Source organism: Ruditapes philippinarum, unplaced genomic scaffold (assembly GCF_026571515.1).
Source record: "Ruditapes philippinarum isolate M1 unplaced genomic scaffold, ASM2657151v2 ctg85_1_1_1_1, whole genome shotgun sequence".
NCBI lineage: Eukaryota > Metazoa > Mollusca > Bivalvia > Venerida > Veneridae > Ruditapes > Ruditapes philippinarum.
This window is the reverse complement of record NW_026856555.1, coordinates 266357-291168: the sequence shown is the minus strand read 5'-3', so window position 1 is coordinate 291168 and position 24812 is coordinate 266357. Positions and strand designations below refer to the sequence as shown.

The 24812-nt window shown below is 32.4% G+C and overlaps 2 protein-coding genes across 2 annotated transcripts in view; both read left to right on the top strand.

Annotated features, from left to right (window-relative positions):
• The first annotated feature begins 339 nt into the window (after positions 1 to 339).
• Positions 340 to 17574, top strand: LOC132746978 (eukaryotic peptide chain release factor GTP-binding subunit ERF3A-like). The gene is made up of 14 exons (XM_060736270.1): positions 340 to 617; positions 2354 to 2419; positions 3775 to 3801; positions 4576 to 4731; positions 5146 to 5179; positions 6096 to 6173; positions 9182 to 9362; positions 9919 to 10073; positions 10421 to 10567; positions 10992 to 11166; positions 11734 to 11835; positions 12402 to 12473; positions 13253 to 13508; positions 14007 to 17574. Exons 1-14 carry the CDS (start codon positions 434 to 436, stop codon positions 14048 to 14050), a joined length of 1677 nt encoding a protein of 558 aa, XP_060592253.1. The 5' UTR covers positions 340 to 433; the 3' UTR covers positions 14051 to 17574.
• Positions 17575 to 20483: 2909 nt separating this feature from the next.
• The window catches only part of LOC132746977 (tyrosine-protein phosphatase non-receptor type 13-like), a 78306-nt gene continuing 73977 nt past the window's right edge, over positions 20484 to 24812 (top strand). The window contains exons 1-2 of the mRNA XM_060736269.1: positions 20484 to 20632; positions 24568 to 24702. Coding sequence (XP_060592252.1) covers positions 24573 to 24702 — 130 coding nt within the window. The 5' untranslated portion in view covers positions 20484 to 20632; positions 24568 to 24572. The remainder of the gene's footprint in view (positions 20633 to 24567; positions 24703 to 24812) is intronic.

Here is a 24812-nt window from a genome sequence, read left to right as displayed (position 1 = left end):
ATATTTCATTTACCAATTCTGCCCATTTAAGTTACTTTTTTTTAAATAAAATAATTTACTAAACAAATAACATTGGGTGTAAAAGGCTATGGTAAGAATGGTGTAATCTATATTTAGAACTGTAATCTAAAAATGCACGTATATTTCGTTCGCGCAAAAGGCTCACTGCACAAAACATTTGGTGGTATCAGACCGTTTTAGCAAATTATTTTTTTTTATTTTTTGTTAAATATTTATCATTATGTATATTTTTAAAAATAATTTGTTGATTATGTTAATAATTTTACAATAAAAAATATTTTCTACAAAGTATTTAGAAGTCTCGTATGATATGGTATTGATACACACGAGAAGTGCGTGACGTCACGAAAAAGTCCACATGCTGTATTGCCCAACATTTGTAATATTGTTATTGATGCCAGTGATTGCTTAAATGGCTTCTACAAATAATCAAAACAGTGCCCCCGATTCTTGGGATTCAGAGATGAATGAGGATCAAGCTGATGATAAGTTAAACAAACCCATGACCGCCCTAAATATAAATGCACCTGCGTTCGTTCCCGGACAGAATCCATATGCAGTCAGTTTTGTGCCTTCCGGTGAGCCAGAAGATGCCGGTAAGTATGTTTTAGATTATTATAATGAATAAAAGTCACAATTTTTTTATTCAAACATACATATTCAGTATGTATACTCTACTTTATATAGATTAGTTTAAAGGAATGTTAGGGCAGGTTGCCAAAATTTGTGATTGCGTAGTTTTTCGGACGTCACATTTTCGGATGTTACTGAAGTGAACATTTTAAAGTCGAACTTGTCTATTTCAGTATTGTATAGACTATATTTAAGTGTAGGGAATGTTTTTTTTGTATATACAGTGGTGGTTAATGGAAATTAAAGTTATTTGAACAAGGATGACTCATGCTCTTTACACAATTCCTCGTCGCACTATTGTTCTTTAGTATATTTAGTACAAGTACAAAAACAAAATTAAGTCAGATCTTTTTATATTTTGATGCTTAGATTTGTTTCCTCATTTTTCGCTAGATATATTTCATTCAAAACTGATGAACGCTGAGAATGAGACGTTGTACCAGTGCAATTAGAATTATTGCGCAATAGGAAGTAAAAACCTTCCATTAGTAATATTATGAATATTATAATAAATAAAGAGCTTTGCTGTTTCTCAAAGTCAGGAAATAAACACTTTATTCCTGTTTTTCTGAATAATTTGAATTATTTATTTCATAATTTGTGCCTTTAAATCGGTGTTCTGTTTAATGAAACAAAAATATAATCAATATTGACAAATGTTGTTTTGATTTCACTGAGAATTATATTATTTATAACCACATGACATATATGCTTATTTCAGTAATTTAGATTTCATGTAAGGAAAAGTCTAAAAACAATCTCGAAAACAGTGCAATGAAATGGAACAATTTATTATTATTTAGACAGTTATCCTTCTGAGCAGGCGAACTGAACAAGAATCATATTTTATGAATTATCATTTATTTTCATATCTGTTAATACAGCTGACAATACCCATTTCCATCAATTTATTAAATATTTTGTAAAATAAATGGTCATCTATTTTACTCTATGGTTGATTAGTACCGTATTGATAAATATATTCAAAAACATATGGGAAAAGGAAATATACTGGAGGCAGATTTTATACTTAAAATAGTTCGACTTTAAACATGGTTCAAGTTTTTCTGTAAACTTAATCCATTTACATCTTATATTCTACATAGCATATTAGTTTCAAAGGACAGAGGCCTTCAATAGAAATTAAAATTTCAATGTTAAATTTTGTTATGTAAATTATTTTTGTAATATAATAATATATTATATGATTACTAAGGGTGTAACAGTTTACCGGTATACCGATATATTGCAATATAAAAAAACAAATTTCGTACCGTGGTACGATTTTTGGAAAACCGGTATCTTATTAAAATCATATTTTTCAATTAATTACCTTCTAATTTTGTACAAATTTCACATAAAATCTTTAATTGGCGAATTTGTTGGCGCCAACGTAAGATAAAAGTATACGACAACTATACACTTAAAAGTCAATAAGCGGCCGCATAATTTACATTAGCGGCCCAGATGTGAAAGGTCACACGCGACTAGTTTTGTTTATCAAATTGTTATTTATTCCTTGCATTTTTATTAAGTTTCTACTAAAAATATATACATATAATAAAAATATATAAATGTTACTCCATCTTTACATGACAATACGTATTGCAATATATTGCAATACGCTTCAGCAAAATGGCAATATATTGCAATACGGTTTTTGCTGTATTGTTACACCCCTAATGATTACTTCTTTTAGATACGCCTACAGCTGAGGGGGCAAAACCGCCAACAGACACTGAAATGGCTGTGGATGAAGATGAAGGTAATTTTTATTCTTTCAGAAATTAGAGCAAAATGTTGCCAGTATTTCCTTCCAGGGCCAAAAAACCCTTCTGTGTAGGGGCCGAATATAGGCTGCTTCCCCAACCAAAATAGCCTCTTTATTTCCCCAGTTTGGTCCTCAAAATTCCCCAGTCTTTTGAAATTTCCCATAGAATTTAGAAAAAAACTAAATGTTGGTGTTGAATTAAGGTCTTTTACTGCCTTATTAGTATTTCCCAGTGCTTTTTGCTTTTCTATTTTGAAGAACTTGTTAAAAGTTTGTGTTAAATTTCAGACCCCTTTTCCCAAAGTAAGCCAAAATCACGCATATTTTCCCCAAGAAAAAGGCTGAGGCCCCTTCCCCAAAAATGGTGTTTTGGCCCTGCCTTCTTTATATCCGCTGGCAAGTTAGTTGCTTATATCGGGGATGCCAATTTTCCGTGGATCCGGTCCTCGAACCACTTTTGAGAACGATGTAAATCCGAGGAGAAAATTAGGGGGGTGGGGGTCCTTTCGCCCAGTTTGCTACCGTCTATTGTCCGCCGATTGTAAATGTTTAGACTGTACCGTAAATATTTAGACCATACTGCTTTTAGGGTATGTTCAGTTATTGTCGCTATTATAGTAATCAAATGAACGATAGTGTTAAATATACCTACCAATCGTAGCGTCTTTCTGTAGTTGAAGAAAGCAAAACAAACTGTCGGCCGATAGCAAGAAAGATATTTTTTAGCAATTAACTCAACACCGCTTCGAAGATCAAAGACTGTGACAAAAATAAAGCACTAAAAGGAAATGCATTTTAGACCATCTGAAAAGGATGAAAACCCAGGAGCTTCCGGGGGCTTCACCCCTGGTCCCCCACCAGGGCTCTGCCCTAGACCTGCATGGGAGGCCTACGTGGCCCCCATGACCCCTCGCGCTTAATTTTTCTCTTTTTTCCAAATTGTCTGTTGGCATCCCTGTTATATGATAAATCACATGACCGCTAGCTCAAGTTGGACTGTATTTATTTTAGATTGATAGTAAAACAAGTTCTTTTAATTTACATTGCAAGGTCTTATTATATGTTTTGTTATAAGTTCTTGGTAAGTCTTGGCAACTATAGATAATATCAATTTTGTGACTGAAAGCCAAGTCTCTTGTCTCAAAGTCTCTGCATGTATCACAATAAAAACTAAAATAGCTTTGTTACATTGTGTAGTCTGATTCCACAAATAAATAAATTTTCAAGAAGAGTCATCTCTTTTTGTTCTCGTCAAAGAGTAATTGTCAAAACTAAGGACTTAATTTTCAAGAATTTACTTGATATTTAGTACTTACTGTTTGACAAATTTAGTGTTATTTTTTTTTAAGGTGGAGGAAAAGATAATCAAGAAGTTGGTGAGTGAATGTTTCATTTTACAAAAAAAAGTAAAGGAAGGTCAATGATACAATTATGTTCTATCTGTAGAATTATAATGAAAAAAAAAAGTCTACATGACAGTATTGCTAAGAATAAGATAAAAGTAATGTGCCAGCATTTTCATTCTGCTGTAAACTTGATTAAACATTTTTCTGTTAAATCTCATCTTTGCTTCAACAGCAAGGGTTTTTTATTTATCAGTTTTAACTGTAGTTACTATTGTAAATAGCTGGCAGTTCCGGTGATATCAGTGCTAAAATATTTGAATGTGCATTTAGCATAATGGATCTTGCTTTATCAAAGCAGCATTCATATCTTGATCATTGCATGTGGGAAATGGTCATATTTTAGACAGAAATGGGAGGTCCTTCAATTCAAAAAGTCATTACACTGTGGTACCATGTATAATTGATAATATTTTGATATATTAACCTGCAGTTATCAGTTGTAAGGAATAAAGAAGAAATTTTATGTTTAGTTTTTCATTGCATTGTCTAACTATTGAATCTGGTAGGTGGGTATCAGCATATCAGGTATAAAATCTGTACCTGGTATCTGCCAGAATGAATGGTTAATTAAGTGTCAAATTCCATGTCATAGTTTTAACTTTTTTGACAGATATATAAAATATAGTCTTTTTTTCTTAAGTGTACTGTAAATTATGTAGAATTTCTAAATTTAAATCGGGGGTCCTTTTAAAAAAAGTGGCATAAGTTGTATAGCGAATATGGGTAAATAATATTGTTTATCAGCTGATGACTGGGGCGCAGAAGAAGAAGATGAAGATGATGATCTAGATGATGATGAGGATGAAGAAGGGGCAGATGAGAAACCCAAGAAACAATCTGTTTCGTCGGAACCAAAAGTCAAAAAGGCTCATATGAATATTATCTTTATTGGCCATGTTGGTAAGTATTTTAATTTTCCTTGCAAGATTATAATTTTGGCTATTCCAATTCCAAGTTAAATTCAGAAATTTTCTTGTAGTATGTGCTATATACATATATAGTTAAACTTGTGCATATAGTTTAATTTGTGCATTTTTGAGTACAGTTGAGTTGTGTTAAGCGATAATTAAAAATATCAACACCATCCTTTCTATTTTAAGTCTTCATCATAAACTACATGATATAGAATTTAGAAACTTCATATCATGTATGACCTTTGAATTTACAATAGGAATATTGTTATTTAACTGAATTTGGCTTTAGTGGACACACCTATGTTTAGTTTGGTAATGTGAAAACTTTTAAAAGCAGCATGGCTTATTATGTTGCAAAACATCTGTAAAAAAAGATAATACCTTGAAACTACTTTTTCAGATGCAGGGAAATCAACAATAGGAGGACAAATTCTGTAAGTAGATATATTCTGAGTGGTTAAGGTCGTTGACTTCAAACCACTTGCCCCTCACCGCTGTGGGTTCGAATCCCGACAGGGACTTTGGATTCTTTCATGTGAGGAAGCTATCCAGCTAGCTTACGGAACGTCGGTGGTTCTACTCAGGTGCCCTTTCGTGCCTGAAATAATGCATGGAAGGGCACCTGAGTTCTTCCTCCACCAGTAAAGCTGGAACATCGCGATATGACCTATACTGTGTCGATGTGACGTAAAACCCAAAACAACCAAACAAAAGATATATTATACCAACTTTCATTACTTCTTTTATTCTCAGTCTCTTACTTTCAGTCTCTTTAAATGCTCATTTAAGTTTTCGTGTTAAACTCTGTAAGATAGATAGACAAGGTATATTGTACATATTCATGTTTATTTTGAAGATTACATGAAATAAGGCTTGAAATTAAACCTCATGGGTGTTAATGATAATCAAGAGCCACATCACCTGCCAGTGTAAAATAGATATGTGTGACCATACTCTATTATTTACAGTCAAATTTTATCAATCTATCAATTGATTCTGTTAACAAGCAATGAAGAGCTCTAAGTGGTTACACAAATTAAGAAGCTTGAAAATCACCATAAACATTTCTGTTAAAAAAAAGTCAAAGCTCCATGATATTTGTGAAGTTTGATGGGAGGTTTGATGTATTAACATATAACCTTCATAAAAGCAAAACTTCTGATTTAATAGACTCACCGCTGATTCAGAAATCTTGTGGAATAAGTAGTCTGTCACTGGAGCGGAATTTAGTAATTATTTGTTAGTTATCCAGAAAAGTTGATTTGTGGATTGATGGCCAAGATGTGACTTAAAAAAGTTTGATAAACTTGTGTAGAAACCAAATTAATAAACTGTCTGATTGTATTGTAGGTACCTTACTGGTATGGTAGACAAAAGAACTCTGGAAAAATATGAGAGAGAAGCAAAAGAGAAAAACAGAGAAACTTGGTAAATATTAACATTACTTTGGTATGTAGTATTGCTCACCTCTTTAAGAAAAAAATTGTCATTGATTGTTTTTCTGTATGAAAAAGTAAGCATCTGGCATGTGACTTCCCTCCTCTTCCAATTTCTGCAATTAACCTCCCAAAGTTAATGAGGAATAAATAAAAAAATTAAACAGTGTTAATATTTTTGCAAATATTTTGATGGAATGAAATTGGCAAGCTGCCAGAAAAGCTGTTTTAATATCATTGTAAACAATCAAGAATTATATTTGTGCATCAAGTCTGACCAAGCTTGAACACTAATTTCTTGTTTGTTTTAGGATGGGATTAATTGTTTGATGATATCAGTAAACATGTTACATAGTTTTAATAAATTCCTACTCAGATACCTGTCTTCCTTCGCAAGTAAAGCTGGGAATTTACCATATGACATCAAGATTACCGCCCCCCCCCCTCCCTTCTCTAGCAGAGGCCATTAACAGGCGTCTTCCCACTATAGAAATTCTTTAAAAATCATGCATATTTCCCCTTATTTGGGGAAAATTCAATTTCCATAAAGTTTTTTATCGTGCTGTATTATTTTCTCCGAAATTTAAGGGATGAGCCCCGTCCCTGTGGAAAAAAAGCCCTGGACTTTATCAGTGTCTGCATGACAAGCAAAAAATGTTAAAATAAATCAACATGTCAGTGAAATATATCTTGTGAAAATATGAAATTAACTTCTTTTTTTTTTTCATACAGGTGTCACTAATGTTACGCCTTTTAACCAGGTGAACAAGTGTATACTACTTTTGTTAATAGTAGATGTTAAAGGGATTACCTTCCTTGTTTCATACCATTTTAAACTGCAATTTTACCATATATGAGTTGAAGGGCTTTTCTGTAACTGAGGCCCATAATTGGTGGCTTCCCAATTGAAAAAAAAATCCATGTATCCCAATTTTATCAGCAATTTCCCATAATAATGTTTTGTGAACAATCCTGAGAATTTCTTTGATAACTGATTGTTGATTGGCAGGAGCTTATGTTGTAAAATGTACACTTTAAAATTAATTGAATGAAGTTCTTAAATATATACCGTAAAATTCCTAATAAAGGCCCCCCAGGCCTTTTGATAGGGAAAACAATCTACTCATCAGTGCTGAACTCATAATTAAAGCCATAATTTTATTCAAATCATTCAGAATCCATAGTATTTTATAGTAAACACAAATATGTATAATATGAACTTTAAAACCTTAACATTTTTTAATGTCATTACCAACACTAAATGTATTTACAGTGATTTTTAGCTCACCTGTCACAAAGTGACAGGGTGAGCTTTTGTGATCGCTTTTCGTCCGGCGTCCGTCCGTCGTCCGTCCGTCCGTCCGTCCGTAAACTTTTGCTTTAAATGACATCTCCTCATAAACCACTGAGCCAATTTCATCCAAACTTCACAGGAATGTTCCTTTGGTGGTCACCTTTAAAAATTGTTCAAAGAATTTAATTCCATGCAGAACTCTGGTTGCCATGGCAACCGAAAGAAAAATCTTTAAATATCTTCTTTTAAACAACCCTAAGAGCTAGAGCTTAGATATTTGGCATGAAACATCTTCTAGTGAGTGTCTACCAAGTTTGTACAAATAAAAGCCCTGAGGTCAAAATTGGCCCCGCCCGGGGGGGTCATTGATTTTCCCTATATGCATATAGTAAAAACTTAAAAAAATCTTCTTTTAAAGAACCGTAAGAGCTAGAGCTTAGATATTTGGCATGAAACATCTTCTAGTGAATGTCTATCAAGTTTGTTCAAATAAAAGCCCTGGGGTCAAAATTGGCCCCGCCCCAGGGGGTCATTCATTTTCCCTATATGCATATAGTAAAAACTTAAAAAATCTTCTTTTAAAGAACCCAAAGAGCTAGAGCTAAGATATTAAGCATGAAACATCTTCTAGTGAGTGTCTACCAAGTTTGTTCAAATAAAAGCCCTGGGGTCAAAATTGGCCCCGCCCCGGGGGGTCATTGATTTTCCCTATATGCATATAGTAAAAACTTAAAAAATCTTCTTTTAAAGAACCATAAGAGCTAGAGCTTAGATATTTGGCATGAAATGTCTTCTAGTGAATGTCTACCAAGTTTGCTCAAATAAAAGCCCTGGGGTCAAAATTGACCCTGCCCCAGGGGTCATAGATTTTCCCTATATGCATATAGTAAAAACTTAAAAAATCTTCTTTTAAAGAACTCAAAGAGCTAGAGCTAAGATATTTAGCATGAAACATCTTCTAATGGGTGTCTACCAAGTATGTTCAAATAAAAGCCCTGGGGTCAAAACTGGCCCCGCCCGGGGGGGTCATTGATTTTCCTTATATGTGTATATCAAAAACTTAAAAATCTTCTTTGAAAAAACCCAAATAGCTAGAGTTTAGATATTCAGCATGAAACATCTTTAAGTAAATATCTACAAAGTTTGTTCAAATAAAAGCCCGGGTGTCAAAACTGGCCCTGCCCCAGGGGTGTCATTGTTTTTAACTATATGTGTATAGTAAAAACTTAAAAAATCTTCTTTTAAAGAACCGTATGAGCTAGAGCTTAGATGTTTAGCATGAAACATCTTCTTATGGGTGTCTACCAAGTTTGTTCAAATAAACAAATAAAAGCCCTTGGATAAAAATTGGCCCGGGGGTGGGGGGGGGCTATATACAGGTGAGCGACCTCAGGGCCATCATGGCCCTCTTGTTTTATTTAGGAAAAACTGTGTTGTAATAATAGCCCCCCTTTTTGAAAATGTTTAGCCCCCGGGGGCGTTTATTAGGAATTTTACGGTACTTTTTGTTTGTTGTTCAGTTGTCTGTCCACCTTTACTCAATTTGATAAAGTATTGTGCTTGATTCTTTCAAACTGAAAGTTTAATCCTTTTCCCAATTTCTAGGAAGGGATCTCTGGATTGATGATTTGACAGTGAAGAGAATTTGATAAGAAATCTATTATCTCTAATACTAGTTTTAAATAATTTCAATCTTTTTATGACAGGTATTTATCATGGGCATTAGACACAAATTTAGAGGAGAGAGAAAAGGGTAAAACAGTTGAGGTAGGAAGAGCTTACTTTGAGACAGAAAACAAGCATTTTACCATCCTTGATGCTCCAGGACATAAAAGTTTTGTACCCAATATGATTGGTGGTGCCTCACAGGCAGACATAGCTATTCTGGTAAAATTTTATCATCATATTGAAGTTTAAAAACTTTTGTTTGGTGTGAGACTTTGTGTGTGTGTATATATCATTTTAGCGAGTTTTTATGAGGTCATTGAACACTGATATCTTTGCTTTTTGTATTATGTAAAAGATCTTAGTCTATGGTCTATGAAAATTTGATGAAACATGGTCCGTAACCCAATTAGGGCTTTAACCCATGATTCCTAGTTTGACGGGCTGACCATACATTATTGTAGTGCATTGCTGGAAAAATGATTTCTATTTCAATTGTAACATGCTTATTGAATATATGTATGAAGGTAGCAATAGTTAAAGGAGAGTTAATTTTCATGATATTATTTGATTGAATTAAATTTCCCTTACTTTTTCAATGCATTACTGTGTAAATAATACACTTGATTTCATAGTCTGTTTCATAAGGATACAGGGTGAAACATGTTAAAATTATATATTGAAACAGAATTATCTATGCATATTTTAAAGATTTGTTTAAATATATTTATGTTATGATATAAATGTCACATGATTACTGTTAATTTAATATTTACAGGTGATATCTGCAAGAAGGGGAGAATTTGAAACAGGGTTTGAGAGAGGTGGTCAGACCAGAGAACATGCTATGTTAGTAAAAACTGCAGGAGTCAAGAAACTAGTAGTTGTTATAAATAAAATGGATGACCCAACAGTAGAGTGGGCGGAAGAAAGGTATGTAATTATTTTAATCAGTTTATGGTATTCTTTTATCCTTCGGATTGTTATGTCTGACTGTTTAGCTCCATGGGGAGAGCATCAAATTTGTAATATTGGGGTCACTGCTTGATTCAGGGACAAGGCAAAATTTTTTCTTAGAAAATTTAAATTGTGAGATAAGTAGTTGGTCACTTGTGGAGAAATTTGTAAATACTAGTTAGTTATTTTCCACTTTCTCTCTTTTAATTAAAATGTAATTAGTGCCTGCAGTGACCTTGCATTGTTTATGTTGTATTTTCTCCTAATGTATCTGTCTACTAAATTAATCAAAGAATTTTTATGCCAATTATTCATATTTACAGGTACAATGAATGCAAAGATAAACTTATTCCATATCTAAAGAAGTGCGGCTTTAACCCTAAAACAGATCTAATATTTTTCCCAGTATCTGGTTTAACAGGAGCTTTTCTACGAGATGTCCCTCCGGAAGATCTTTGTCCTTGGTACAGGTAAGGGCATTATTTTAAAGAAGACAAAATGATTTTATCATGAAATTCTTCATTATTTGTTGTCCAGAACACACACTAACATTTCTATGGTTTATATAGTTTGAGCAAAAGTTTGAAGTAGTCTAGATATAATCCTAATTTCAAACCATCATTTTAAGCAATAACATAAAAATTAATTAATCGGCTTTCTAGTATATACTAAGTTATATACATATCTATTACTGTTAAGTGATTTTCTTAACCCATATACATATTTAATATTGTCAAATGCAAACATGTTTTGTGTCATGCTTACAAAGTTTAAAACATTTCTTGCAGTTTGAAATTTAGACAGAATGTATCTTTTAAAGTTTTGTTACTTCCAGTTCTGTAAGTACTGTTTATCATTATTTAACATGAAAAATACCATATTTTTATTTTTTAGAGGACCTTCATTAATTCAATATTTAGATGGACTTCCAGCGATCAGTCGAGCATTAGACAAACCTTTCCGTATGCCAGTTGTAGACAGATATAGGGACATGGGAACCATTTTAATAGGAAAAGTAGAATCTGGAATCTGCTCCAAAAACCAGAGTATGTTACTCATGCCGAACAGGGTATGTATATTCTTTCATATCCGCTGTTTATTTGTAGAAGCAACTCGTAACCAATATATTGGGGCTATTCCAGAAGTGTTACACATAAAGATTTCAACAACTCATTTGACTTTATGAACAATGATTAATTATAATTTAATTTGTGTTTTGAGATGATAATATATGATTATAGCGTACTTACTTTGCCTGTATAATAACTTCCACGGATCCAAAATCAATGCTGATGTAGAAATGTGTTGCAAAGCACAGTGTACCTTGTGATAGAATATTCGCAAAAGGGTATTAAAATAGTGAAACGGTGTCACAATATTGAAATGGATGATGTTTTAGTAAGTCATTAACAATTGACATATGAGCCGCGTCACGACAAAACCAACATAATGGGTTTGCGACCAGCATGGATCCAGACCAGCCTGCGCATCCGCATAACAAGTAGAGAACAGACAGCGAACAGCATGGATCCTGATCAGACTGCGCGGATGCGCAGTCTGGTCTGGATCCTTGCTGGTCGCAAACGCACTATAATGGTTTTGTCATGACACGGCTCATATAATGATATATTTACAGATAACAGTAAAGATTATGCAGTTATGGTCCTATGATGAGGAGACTGATGAAGTTCATCCTGGAGAAAATGTCAAATGTAAAGTATCTGGAATAGAAGAAGAGGTACAGTTCATACTATAGTGATACAAAATTGTCTTAAGTATTTGGGCAGTGTGTTTTTAAGTTCAATGAAGTAAATTTGTGTGATTCTTTTATGATTTTCATACTGATTTTTCTTTTTTTCCTACAGTGTGGTATATTTTATGAACTGATAAGCTTAAATTATAAACATACATAATGAGTTTGTGAATATTAACATATTTTCAACAGCTTTAATGTCCAAAGAGAGCAACAAAATTCTTGTTTACTTTACATTTAAATAAAGTCACAGAAAGTAAGGGTTGAGGCATCTGCGGGTGAGTCACTGACTTTATTCATTTGTCCCTTACTATTGTTGGTTTTAATCCAGCCAGGGTCTTTGCATTCCTTCAAAATTATCTGACTAGTTAATGGAATTTTTCATGATTCTAGTTATGGTGTCTCTCAGGCTTATAAATAACTCATGGAGAGACACCAAAGGTCTTCTCTTGCTAGTCAATCTAGAACGTTGCCATTTAATCACAAAAAAGAAAACTGCCTTTATTAGATATTTCTTGGAAGAATTCTTTAATGTTTACATTTTATTACAGGATGTTTCACCTGGCTTTGTGATATGTGCTTTAGATGCCCCTTGTAATACAGGTAGAATATTTGATGCAAAGGTAAGTAAATTGTTTTTCTTATCACATAATTAATTAGATAATTGTAGGTGAAACTCTTTAAAACTTTTAAACTTTTTTCTAGCTTATAGACAATGAAGCAAATATAGTTTTAAGAAATTTTAACTTTCTGTTTATGCGAGTGTTTCAAGTACCAGTTTGTACCTGAAATCTGAAATAATGCACAAAGGGGCACCCAAGGTCATACTCCACCGGTAAAGCTGGAAAGTCGCCTGTTGTGTTGATGTAATGTAAAATATATAACTATATAAGCTATTTATGTGGTTAATATGGCAATATTTTGTTAGAAATAGCAGAGTTTAAGTATGGAAATTCACAGACTCGAGTAAAATATCTGTACTCTGTTAAATATTTTCAGAGGAACTAGTGGTAAATTAATGCATTAATAAATAAGCAATGTATGTACGTGTAGTAGTTTTGTTGCTTTCATTAATTTGCCTATAATTTTGTATTTAGCAAAACAAAAAATAACTCGCAGAGTAATTTCTATTCTGTAATTTTGCATACTCTAGTGTTGATATTGGAGAAATTTATGAAACTATTCATTTGCCAGTAGCAGTTATTGATAAGCTATTAATACTAATACAGGTATTGTGTATCACAAAGTGTAATCAATAAAGAAATTTGCTATTTAAGTAGATTGACTTGAAACTTTTCATCTTAATTTTCTGTTTAATTTTAGCGATATTTGCGAAAATATGATTTGCCTAAAAACTGTTTATAGTTTTCATCTAACATATAACTATATAAACTACCTACAGATAGTGATATTGGAACACAAATCAATCATCTGTGCGGGATATAGTGCTGTGTTACATCTTCATACTGTAGCGGAGGAAGTGACCATCAAAAACCTCATATGTTTATTAGACAAAAAAACTGGTAAAAAGACTCCTACCCGATTTATAATGCAAGACCAGATTGGTATTGCTCGATTCCAAGTGAACGCTGGCATGATATGTATGGAGACCTTCACAGACTTTCCCCAGATGGGCAGATTTAATTTACGAGACGAAGGTAAGTGAACTTCCTGTAATATCTGTGTGATAATAAGGATTATAGAGATGATGATAGACTTGCCACTAGTATATATCCAGGCAAATTTTCACATCCATGCAGTGGGATCGGGCTTAGTACTGCTCTTTACAGAGTTTTGGCGCCTTAACTACTTGAACATTGTTTTAGAACATTTATTGCATAAAACGAGACTTGTGGGTATTGAATTTCCGTTTCATTGATCTTTTTACCAGAGCGATTTTAAATTTAAATGCTACAACACTAAATATCTCAATCTTACGTTCTGGACAAAACAATTTATCATTTTTAGGGTTAAAATATGTAATGACTTAACAGCTAGCTTAAGTCTGCATTGGTCACATGGATAGATTCAGTCACTGCCTGCGAGCATTTCAGTTCCCTTTATCATGATAATAAAATATATGTAGATTATATGACATTCATGTTTTTATTATATGATTTCCATTTGTTGATAAAAATTATTCTACTATATTTCAGGTCGAACCATAGCTATAGGTCAAGTATTAAAAGTAATAGAATAAACAATAACTTAGGCCATTTACCAAAATTGAAGACAACTACATCGCATCTGGATACGGAACACTCTGCTCATGTATAAATGAAGATATAAACGATATATTCACTGCATTGCTGGTGAAAACTGCTGCAGCTCTGAATTTCAGCGATTATGATTTGGTGCTTTATGTTCAGTGTTGTGTCGAATGCAATTCTTAATCATGTTCAGTTTTCGCGGGGAAAAAATTACAAGCTAATGATAATAAACATCTGCGAGCGTATGTGATTCAGCTATTAAAATATATTGGTAATCATATGCAATCATACATTGCAAATCGGTCTAATCAGCCATTATGATTGTGTTATAACAAATTAAATCATGCACATTCAGATCTGTTATATAAATCAGACAAAATAGTGATCAACTATCACACACTGGCAAGGTTTCATATAGGTGTAAGTAGGCTGAAGTCTCAGGTACTGCTTCAAAGCAACCGTCTACCATGTGTTCACCATTGACTACAGAAATGCTTACATACCAATGATTTTTAAGAGTTTTGTCCCTTAGCTTACAGATTTGTATTTCGAGACCTTTATCCTGTTCTTAAATATTCTGTTGATGAAAGGTCCTAGCTTTGTTTAGAATTGTTTTCTAATTGAGCTATAAAACAACATAAGTATATTGTTAAATTATTGTCAAAGTAATATTCATGAGATTATAGATAGTGGGTTAAGACATGTGTTCTATTAATTTTGCCTTCCCTATGTCTTTGTGATATATAGTTAAATAAGTTATGCACAAATATTGATGGTGGTAATAACTATTATTTCAAAAGTATGAAATCTCCCGAAGTATCTTGCAAACTATTTTAAAATCATAGCAAGAATCATTAGAAAAGTATCTAAAGGGCATTTTAATTTTAACCCTGGTCAAATACTGTTTTTATGGCCTAAAATCAATTTTTTGAAAATTCGTTTTTTCCTATTTATCAAATGATTTTTTTTCGATCTGAAGATTGCAATTTTTTATTTGATTCTTTACATATGTGATAAATATTCACTTTGCATTTAGATATTTAGATGATTTTCCTATTTTTATTAGAATAAATTAAATTTTAAAAATTTTATCCTTCAGATATTTAAAACTTGTATCAGTATTTCAATTTATTACTTAAAAAGATGAAATAAGTGTTCTATATTTTAATCGCTACAGCTTTAGATTTGTCCATATATTGTGTTGCATTATTTGTTTTTCTCTTTTTGTAATAAGTTAATTGAAATGATGCGAGCAATGATGACTTCAAACAGTAATGCTGAGTCATTGTTAAAGATTTTGAAACAATTACGATTGTCCAGTAAGTAGAAATGTTAAGGAAAGAAATTATGGTTTCAAAGACATTTACTGCCTGAAGTATTAATGGAGTATTTTCTACATTTTGAAATTTCTATTTTAAAGGCACATTGATAGGTGGGTGGTGGGGATAGCAAACAAATAAATTTAAGAAATTGCAATTTCATATAAATAGAACTTAGTTGTTTTTGTTGGTTGACAAAGTACCAAGTTGTTTTGTTGATAGATTTGCAGATATATGACAGTGCATGTGTAACTTTGTTACATATAATGTATGTGTGTGTAATAGAATTACACAGTATGTGTTAACACACTAGTGATATTAGCGTGTTACAATGGAGAATTAGTCGAGTTTGTAGGAAAATTTTGATGTATATACGAAAAAAACCTCTTTGTTGAATAAATGTCACTGCTCAACCTTCGGAAATTAGGTTGTATGTAAAAAAAAAGATCAGAAATCTGTGCTATGCCCAAAATAGTGCTCTTTGTTTATTTATGTTATGTTTAAATGTTTATAATATTATATTTTTTTCCCTCATGTAAATCATTTATTTATGCAGTTCCTGTCATGTGTGTTCAGGACAGCACACAGTCTTTTTAACTTTAAACCAATTTTATGAATAGATACAGTTTGTGAATAAATTGACTCAGTTTGCAACATTTCTCGACTATATGCTGATGTTTATTAAATTCAGAACACCATCTCTCTATATATATATGTAGATCAATATTACATGATTAGATGAATATCATACTGTTACTGGCGCCATCTAGTGTATGAGATGAATAGTACAAGGTATCTGGCACCATCTACATTAGAAAATAAATATTGCGTGGTTCTGAGTACCAACTATTTTACAATATTGTTATGATTTATCAAAGCAGATTTTAGGGGTGTCTGTGGCCAAATGGTTAAGGTCATTGACTTAAAAACTTGAACTTAAACTTGCCTCTCACTGCTGTGGGTTTAAATCCTGCAATGGACTTCAGGTTCTTCCATGTGAGGAAGTTATCCAGCTAGCTGGTGGCACACCAGATGACCTTTATAGTGTCGTGTGACTTGGAAATCCAACAAAACAACAAAGCAGATTTAAAGGGAGCTTCTTAATTTAGGCAACCAGATTTTTTGCCCATAAGTCTTTATATATTATGCATTCAGTATTGAGTTATACTCACTGTAATCAGTGTTTTATGACACTGTTTGGAAATGGTTTATGTTTGCCCAATAAAGAATTCTTTAAATTTAAGTTGTGAAATTAGGTAATTTGGAAACAAAATTGCAACATATTCCGAATCTGTAAATTTGTAACAATTTTCTACTAATTGGGAACAGGTCTTTCACTAGGACCATCTTAAGGAGAAAAGGACATTGGTAATCATGTCCTTGACATTTATGTGATTTTGTCTGCAATATTTGCTTTAACCTTGTTTATTTAGCAAAATTCCATAATTTGCTAATTTAGTTATGTTAAAAGTTATGATTAAGCTAAAGCCTATAATGTGTTGAAGCCTATTCCTTTGTTATGAAAGAATTATCTGTATGTTATATAACCTATGAATGTTATTTATAAAAAAAAGACAATGAACCCTGTAGAAGAAAACTTAGAATTTTTTTTGCTGGCTGATTTCTGAATTTATTGATTTTAAATGTTATTACTTTGAAATATTTCATAACAAAATAAGTAACGCATATCGTAAAGGGTTTTGTTTATTTTACAAAAAAAACGTGCAATGGTGCAATATGAGAGTTGTTGATCTATACATGCACATTGTTTGGTTATATCAAATCAAACCTTTATCGTCAAATGTATTCTGTGATTTTGTTTTAAAACAGGTTACTACTGATGTGAAGATAACAAATAATTCAGCTGTAGCTGATGATTTTATAGTTTAAGATAATTGATAAAGATTTTTTTCTCTTGTTGATTTTTACATATATTAAGATTAGAGCGCCTTAGGATTTTCAAAAGTCTACAAATATACGACCAATTACATTATGAGTCATTTACCACATCTCAAATCAGCATATGCACGAAGTGTGTTGAGAAGTCAGAGCTAGTGTAAGAGTATGGTTGCAAAAAGCAAACTGTATAACTGGATAAACTGTATATTTTTACCATAAAATGATGAATAAATGTAACTGAAATACATGCTATGTACAGTTATTTCAATAAAATAGCAATTAAATTTGACAATGATGTTGTTTTATGTTATTTATTTCCAGATTCTCTTCTTTATGTGTGGTATAATTTATTGTAAAGATACACATGTACTCAACATGGCATAGGAAGCTATCCAGCTAGCTTACGGAACGTCGGTGGTTCTACTCGGGTGCCCGTTCGTGCCTGAAATAATGCACGGAAGGGCACCTGAGGTCTAACTGGAACGTCGCGATATGATATATACTGTGTCGATGTGATGTAAAACCCAAAACAAACAACATGGCATAGTTCATTGCTATGATGTACCCTCAAGCTTGATTAATTCTCACTTACTATGATAATTATGCCCAATTTTGACATTAAATTGCTGTTTGATTTTGGCATAAGTTTCTGAAATGATATTCCTATTTTGACTTGCATTACTGTTTCAATATGTCAAGTATAGCTCTACTACTACTGTTTGATATGCACACTTTGTTTGAGTAACTGTAATGGTTTTCCTGCTTTGCATCAGTTACTGTAATGGTATTTCAACATGGCGTAAGTAACTGTAATGATAGCCCTACTTGGCATAAGTTACTGAAATGGTATTTCAACCTTGCATAAGTTACAATAGTGATAGCCCTACTTGGCATAAGTTACTAAAATGGTATTTCAACCTTGCATAAGTTACAATAGTGATAGTCCTTCTTGGCATAAGTTACTGTAATGGTATCTCCACTGGCATAAGTTACTGTAATGATAGTCCTACTTGGCATAAGTTACTGTAATGGTATTTCAACTTGGCATAAGTTACTGTAATGATAGTCCTACTTGGCATAAGTTACTGTAATGGTATTTCAACTTGTCATAAGTTACTTTAATGGCATGACAACTTGACATAAGTTACTGTAATGGTATTTCAACTTTGCATAGTGTAGTGTAAATGAAATTTCAAACCCGCATTTAATTACTGCTAAAGTATTTTCAACATGGCATATCTTACTGTAAAGATAAAAGTACCTAACTTTGGGCAAAGTTATGTAAGGTCATTTCAACCCTTGTTTCATAAGTTTATGTAATGGCATACAAAACTTGGCATAAGTTACTCAAATGGTATTTCAGCTTGTCATAAGTCACTGCAATGGTATGACAACTTGGCATAAGTTACTGTAATAAAATTCCATCTTGTAATTGTATGACAATTTTGCATAAGTCACTGTAATGGTATGACAATTTGGCATGGCATATGTTTCTGTTTGACAGAATTTACTGATGTCAATTCACAACGTATAACTGTCCAAAAGCATTCAAGATTATAATCAGACTCAGCATATTGTATTATCCACATGGAGTATAAATGGCAACGCTAAGTTTGTTGATTTCCAAACAAGAATCTTTGTACAAAATATAAATTTATTACTTAAATTTTCATGAAGGCATGATAACCCGTATATAACAAAGAAAAGTGTAGGGCCTTTCGAGTATTTAAAGTTTAGTAAGTGCTAAACAACAACCTACAATATTTTGACAACGAGCATTTTGTGTTTGACCGTAGGCTCCACTCTCTCGAACTGAATTCCCCGGCCTCCACACATCTTTGTGTCTGTGAATCCTTGATGAATCATACTTCGCCAAGACAACAAAAACGTTGAATTCTACAACTGTCTTAAACTTCAATTGTCCCTAAACCTGAATTCACTTGTAACGAATATTGTTACCATTGAAATTTAAAAAGAAGTAAACTTTATTTAATTATTTAAAAAGTTAAATTTATTTAAATGTTTATTATCAATTATATCAATATTTTCACGAGTTTTATTTTAAACAATTGTAACTTAAGCGACAAAGCTGAACTCCGAAAATGTAGCGAAATCCATAGGTGCAGATTCTTTGAGATTCATCAAAGCGGCGTTGCACGTGCAGATGCTCATGGAGAATGCGCCATGTTGTTTCACTGCAGCAGATCGCCTCCATAAGTTCTTTCATAGTTTGGCATCTGTCTGTATCGAGGCAAGTCCTGACTTTTAATCATCTTTCTCGTTACCTACAGGATACCTTCCACACACTGTTCCGTCGACGATGACATTATATGTTCTCATTTTTTTTTAACTTTTAAGCGAATCATAAATCTTAATTAAAATAACATATGTAATTTTAACTACATTAAAAAACAATTAATAAAACATTAAACTTATTTTACAGTAAATACGATGACATCCGACACAATTTGCTAAAGCTTACCTGAAATCATTTGTTTCTAATTTTATCGGGAAGGCTGCTTATAATAACAATGAATTTTTCCTATGACAATCTGATCTTCTGATTCAAGTTTAAAAATCGAACACAAGTAATGTCCATGCTGCATCACTATAAAATATGTTCGCACATGTCTCGTGAAATAGAATTACGATAACAACATTGGGAAATATCAAATCAGTCCAGCCAAAACTTATTGGAGAGCTTGATCAACATCATTTGTTTTAAATATTTTATTTATTAACAAATCTCATAGCCCTTAAAGGCATAAGAGAGGACAAAAATATAAATAAATAAATAAATAAAATAAATAAAAATCATTATTGTTTTAACAAATATAACCAACAATATGTAAACATGGATTGAGTTTTTTTCAGTTGTATAATTTAAACACTTATCAGAATTAAAACGTACATCATTACTCCATACTTGTAAAAAAACTGATTACGCAGTCGTGATTTCATTACATGTTTAAAATATTCAAAATTTAAAAAGTTTTGTGTTACCCAAATATTATTATCTTATTATTGTGCGATGTCAAGTTCTCGATTGTAATATATTCTTTCGTTAAAAATTCACATAAGTAATTCAAATTCCTTATCTTCTAAGGTAAAACTAACTCCCAATGATTTTTTTCCATAAATTTTGGAGAAATTATTTGTACGAAAAGATAAATGCACCTTTCGTATAAAAGCATTACTTTCGCACTTTAGATATACGGTCTAAAAACATCAGCCAATCAGCATTACGGATACAGAAAGGATTAAAAATGGTGGCGACCTAACATCTGTCAAATTGTGGACTCCAAAATAATTAATGTTTTCGCTTTAGAAGGATATTTTAGATACTTCTTGACAGGTAATTTTGTTGACATAATTTTACTTTATTTACTCGCTATTTTCATTCAATTATCTAGAGGCGCCACATCAAATGGCAGAATTAAATTGAGTTTTATTTCATCTTGTATTTTGATACATTTGACAAGTCAAGGCAGATTCGATCAAATATTTCATCAAGTAAAAGTTGCTTATTTTTGAATGGAGGCTTCTTCAATGAAGATTCGTTCCAGAACGTTGTCATTATACTTATCATCATACTTAAATTAAAAATGGCAAGAAATCAAATCCTGTGGCTAGTCAGCTAGTTCTTAATTAATTTTTAATTGGTAAATTTACATTCTTTTTAATATGTAATTAGACAAAGCCTTAAAATGAGAAGTTGTTGAAAGAAATCTTTCATTTTTCCATTGTACAGGAGCCATTCGTATGTCCATGTACCTCTTCCGATTTCACTCCCGAGGACCACTTGACAATTATTATTTATCTGAAAAGTTGTGATTTTACTGTGATTGAAATACCCAACCTTTTATCATTGAGTTACATTGAAAATAGAGTCACCCAACTAGAATTGACATTGAAAATTTCATTCTATACTTAAGTTTTCCTTTTAAATATATACACATGTATGGTAGCCAGGCAAGCCAAAGCCCAGGCCCGCTTTGCGGTCCTGGCCTTTGACTTCCCTGCAAGTGTAATATGGGCAAATTTGTTTGTGTGAAGCAAATGTTCACAACTTTAAATGGAAAAAATCACGTAGTTGTATATGTAAGTGCAAATTATTAATTCAGGGCCCTTATAGTATACTTTGCTTATATACTGAAAGGCATAGCCTAATTAATTGGGCATGAATGGTTTAACACATTTTACAAACCTTTTTTCATACTGTCAAACCATTGGAAAAAACATCGTTCGTCCAAAATAATCTTGATGTCTCTTTGACAAGTATAATTAGTTGGACTAAATCCAGACCCTCCCCAGTGGTGGAACATTAAAAATGGCCAGTGGAAACCTTGAAGGCATGATCTTTCAATCAAGTTTGCTTTGTTACTTAAGAACAAAATGTCTTGATTTGGCAGTAAAGCCTGGTCAGTGATCAATTTATATACAGTGTATACCAGAATGTGTACAAGAAATCAGAAATGGATTTTCATTGTTCACATTTTGTTTATAGTTCATATATTTGTGTCATGTAGGGCTGTGCATTGCCATTTTTTCTGTCACGATACATATCACGATATTTGTTTTTCAAAACGATGCGATTCACGATATGTATTGCATACTTTGAAGAAATGCGATGCATATTGCGATTCTTATGTTGCGATGCGATACGTATCATGATCCTGACTTTCAGACTTAGTATATAAAAATTTGGTCATTTGTTTACAGCATAATTACGAATATAATATAAAACTATTACAATAACAAAAAAATAAACTCTTTAACTTGTTGTTATAACTTGGTTTCCTATTTTGATCTTTCAACAATTTACTTTTCTGATTACTTGAGGATTAAAGGTATTTCAAATTATACCATAACAGCAAATTGATATCTACTAGCTATTCTAACACTAAAGTCCACTACTGTAAATATGGCAGTTTAACAATTTCAGTATCTTACAATACACCACTAAAGATTTTTCTTGTGAAAAAAATAGTAACAAGTGATCTACAATTGCATGTAGGTCAACAACTGTGAAAATGACAGTTTATAAGTTTCAGTCTCAGTTTTCTCGAAAGATTTGTGCTCAACCCCAGAGTATTTTATTTTGAGTTTGCAAATTTTGCAAACACTCTACGTCCCGTCTTCCTCATTATACAACACTGTCTGATGGTTCCCCAAAAACTACAATGTTCCCGAAACTTGTGAATTATATGACCAGGGATGATTGACTGTAATTTCCCCTTCTACATATTTTGCAGTCTTCATGTTTTCTGTTTGTTTGTTTTGTTGTTTTTTTACGGGAAAATGATGTCAACGGAAATGAAAGTATAAATACGTGACGAATATCACATGGGGATGTTGTCATCATCACTATTTTAATCCGACATTAAGTGCTACAAAATAAAATTACAAATTCATGTTTGTAGGTTGTTTTTTCTTGAAATCGCACAGATCTCTAATTATGTTTTTATTATAAACAAGTTCAAAGAACACCAGCCCATTTACATGGAATTGATAAAACTTGGTTAGTAACCGTTAAATGATTGCGGACATGGGGAAACGAGATGACAACGATGGTATGATAATAGTCGCCCTTGTTAATTGTTTTCATCCAAGCTTCAGTCTTTCAAAAAATACGTTTGTCCTTATATTCCTGGAAGATATTGTTAGTGTATTGCGATACATTCCCGCTATATCGATACATCGGGAGGTGAAATATGTATTGCATCGCAATATATTGGAATTTGTCATTTCATTACGATGCATACATCGAGGACAAGACAGATCGCGATGCATCGATGAATCGTTACACCTCTAGTGTCATGCAATATAATACAAATGTGGAACCTTTCAAAAGAAACATTTATTCATATGTTGATCACATAGATGCATGATTGTTATCTAAATTTTTATATATCTGTAGTTTTCAACTTTTGGTAAAAACAGTTGACTAGATTTTTCAAACAGTTGACTGGATTATTCAAATAGTTTACAGTTGACCAGATTATTCAAACAGTTGACCAGATTATTCAAACAGTTGACCAGATTATTCAAACAGTTGACCAGATTATTCAAACAGTTGACCAGATTATTCAGATAGTTGACCAGATTATTCAAACAGTTGACCAGATTATTCAAACAGTTGACCAGATTATTCAAACAGTTGACAGTTAACCAGATTGTCCAAAATTGTATACATTTATACTTGTAATGTAACATTCACTTATTTTGTCAAGTTTGGACCATTGGTAATTATAAATTTTCATAAAATGCTTAAAAACTTATCCGGTTATATTCACTAAGACTTTAAAATTATAAGTTCATCAAATGAGATAAAATATACTTGGTCCTTTGAAATGCAACATTTGTTACACAGGTAAAAAGGTCACTCCTTGAGTACAATCAAAGACAGTTCTACTTAAAAGTGAAGAAGAAAAAACATATACCAAATAAAAACCAGACAGACATCTTTGTCTTTGCAATAAACTTCCTATGCACAGAGTGGAAGCAGAAGAATTGCACATCTGACAGGGAATTTCTGCAATTTTGCAATCTCTGGGAAACACAAGAAGTTTCTGTTGAGAAAAAAAATACCATAGGCTTATTTATTTCTTGTAGTTATCTACTGGTAATTATTTTTACTCCCTCAATTTTAACATATATGCAATATGAGCATGATCTGCAGGTGATCTACTTTTAGATTATAGGTAATGGTACACAATTTTACACATGTTAATACATATTGTATCTTCCCAGGTAAATTCTTTGAGCTAGAGTCTGACAATTATCTATTGATTCACATGGAGATACCCATACTCACAGAGTTCTTACACATAAAGTTCATAATTCACAGGAAAAAGTGTTTAAGAATATTATAATTTATTTTGATAGTCGTCTTTCTGATTAAAATGCTAAATAAATTCTTTCTTTTCTTTCAAATTAATAAAAGCCCAGCCCAACTAATACTTGATCCTTTTAAAAAAAATTCTTGTACTGAAAATTGCAACTGACATGATTGTTAGTTTGCATATAACTATTAAGCCTAAAAATGATGTGAAAAAATCTTTATTTTAACCCTTAACCAGCTATTTTTACAGAATATATTTGTCCACCTTCCATTTTGAAATAGCCCGTTATTTACAATCACCTACAGGAGAACATGTATATCATGATTGCCAAACACCGTTTATTTATTAGACAGTGAAAAAATGTATATACCTGCATGTATTCACTTTTTTGTTCTGTTAAAGTTTTTGTGTCTTTTTTTTGTAACAAAATTACTGTCATATTTCAGAAGATGCCAGTTTTGAACATTACAGTATCTCTGAGTGAGGTACTTGAGGTGCGGGATGGGCCCCTCACTGAAACAGAAATTTGGGCACTGTTGTGTCAGTCAGCTGAGGCCCTGCAGGATGTATTCATGGCAGGTAATTGCTTAAACTTTATCACTGAATATTGATGTGTGTGAAAGATATGACCCTTTGTTTTGAAGGATTCAGTTTCAAAGTTCTAGAGGATATAGAGCCAGATCAGACTT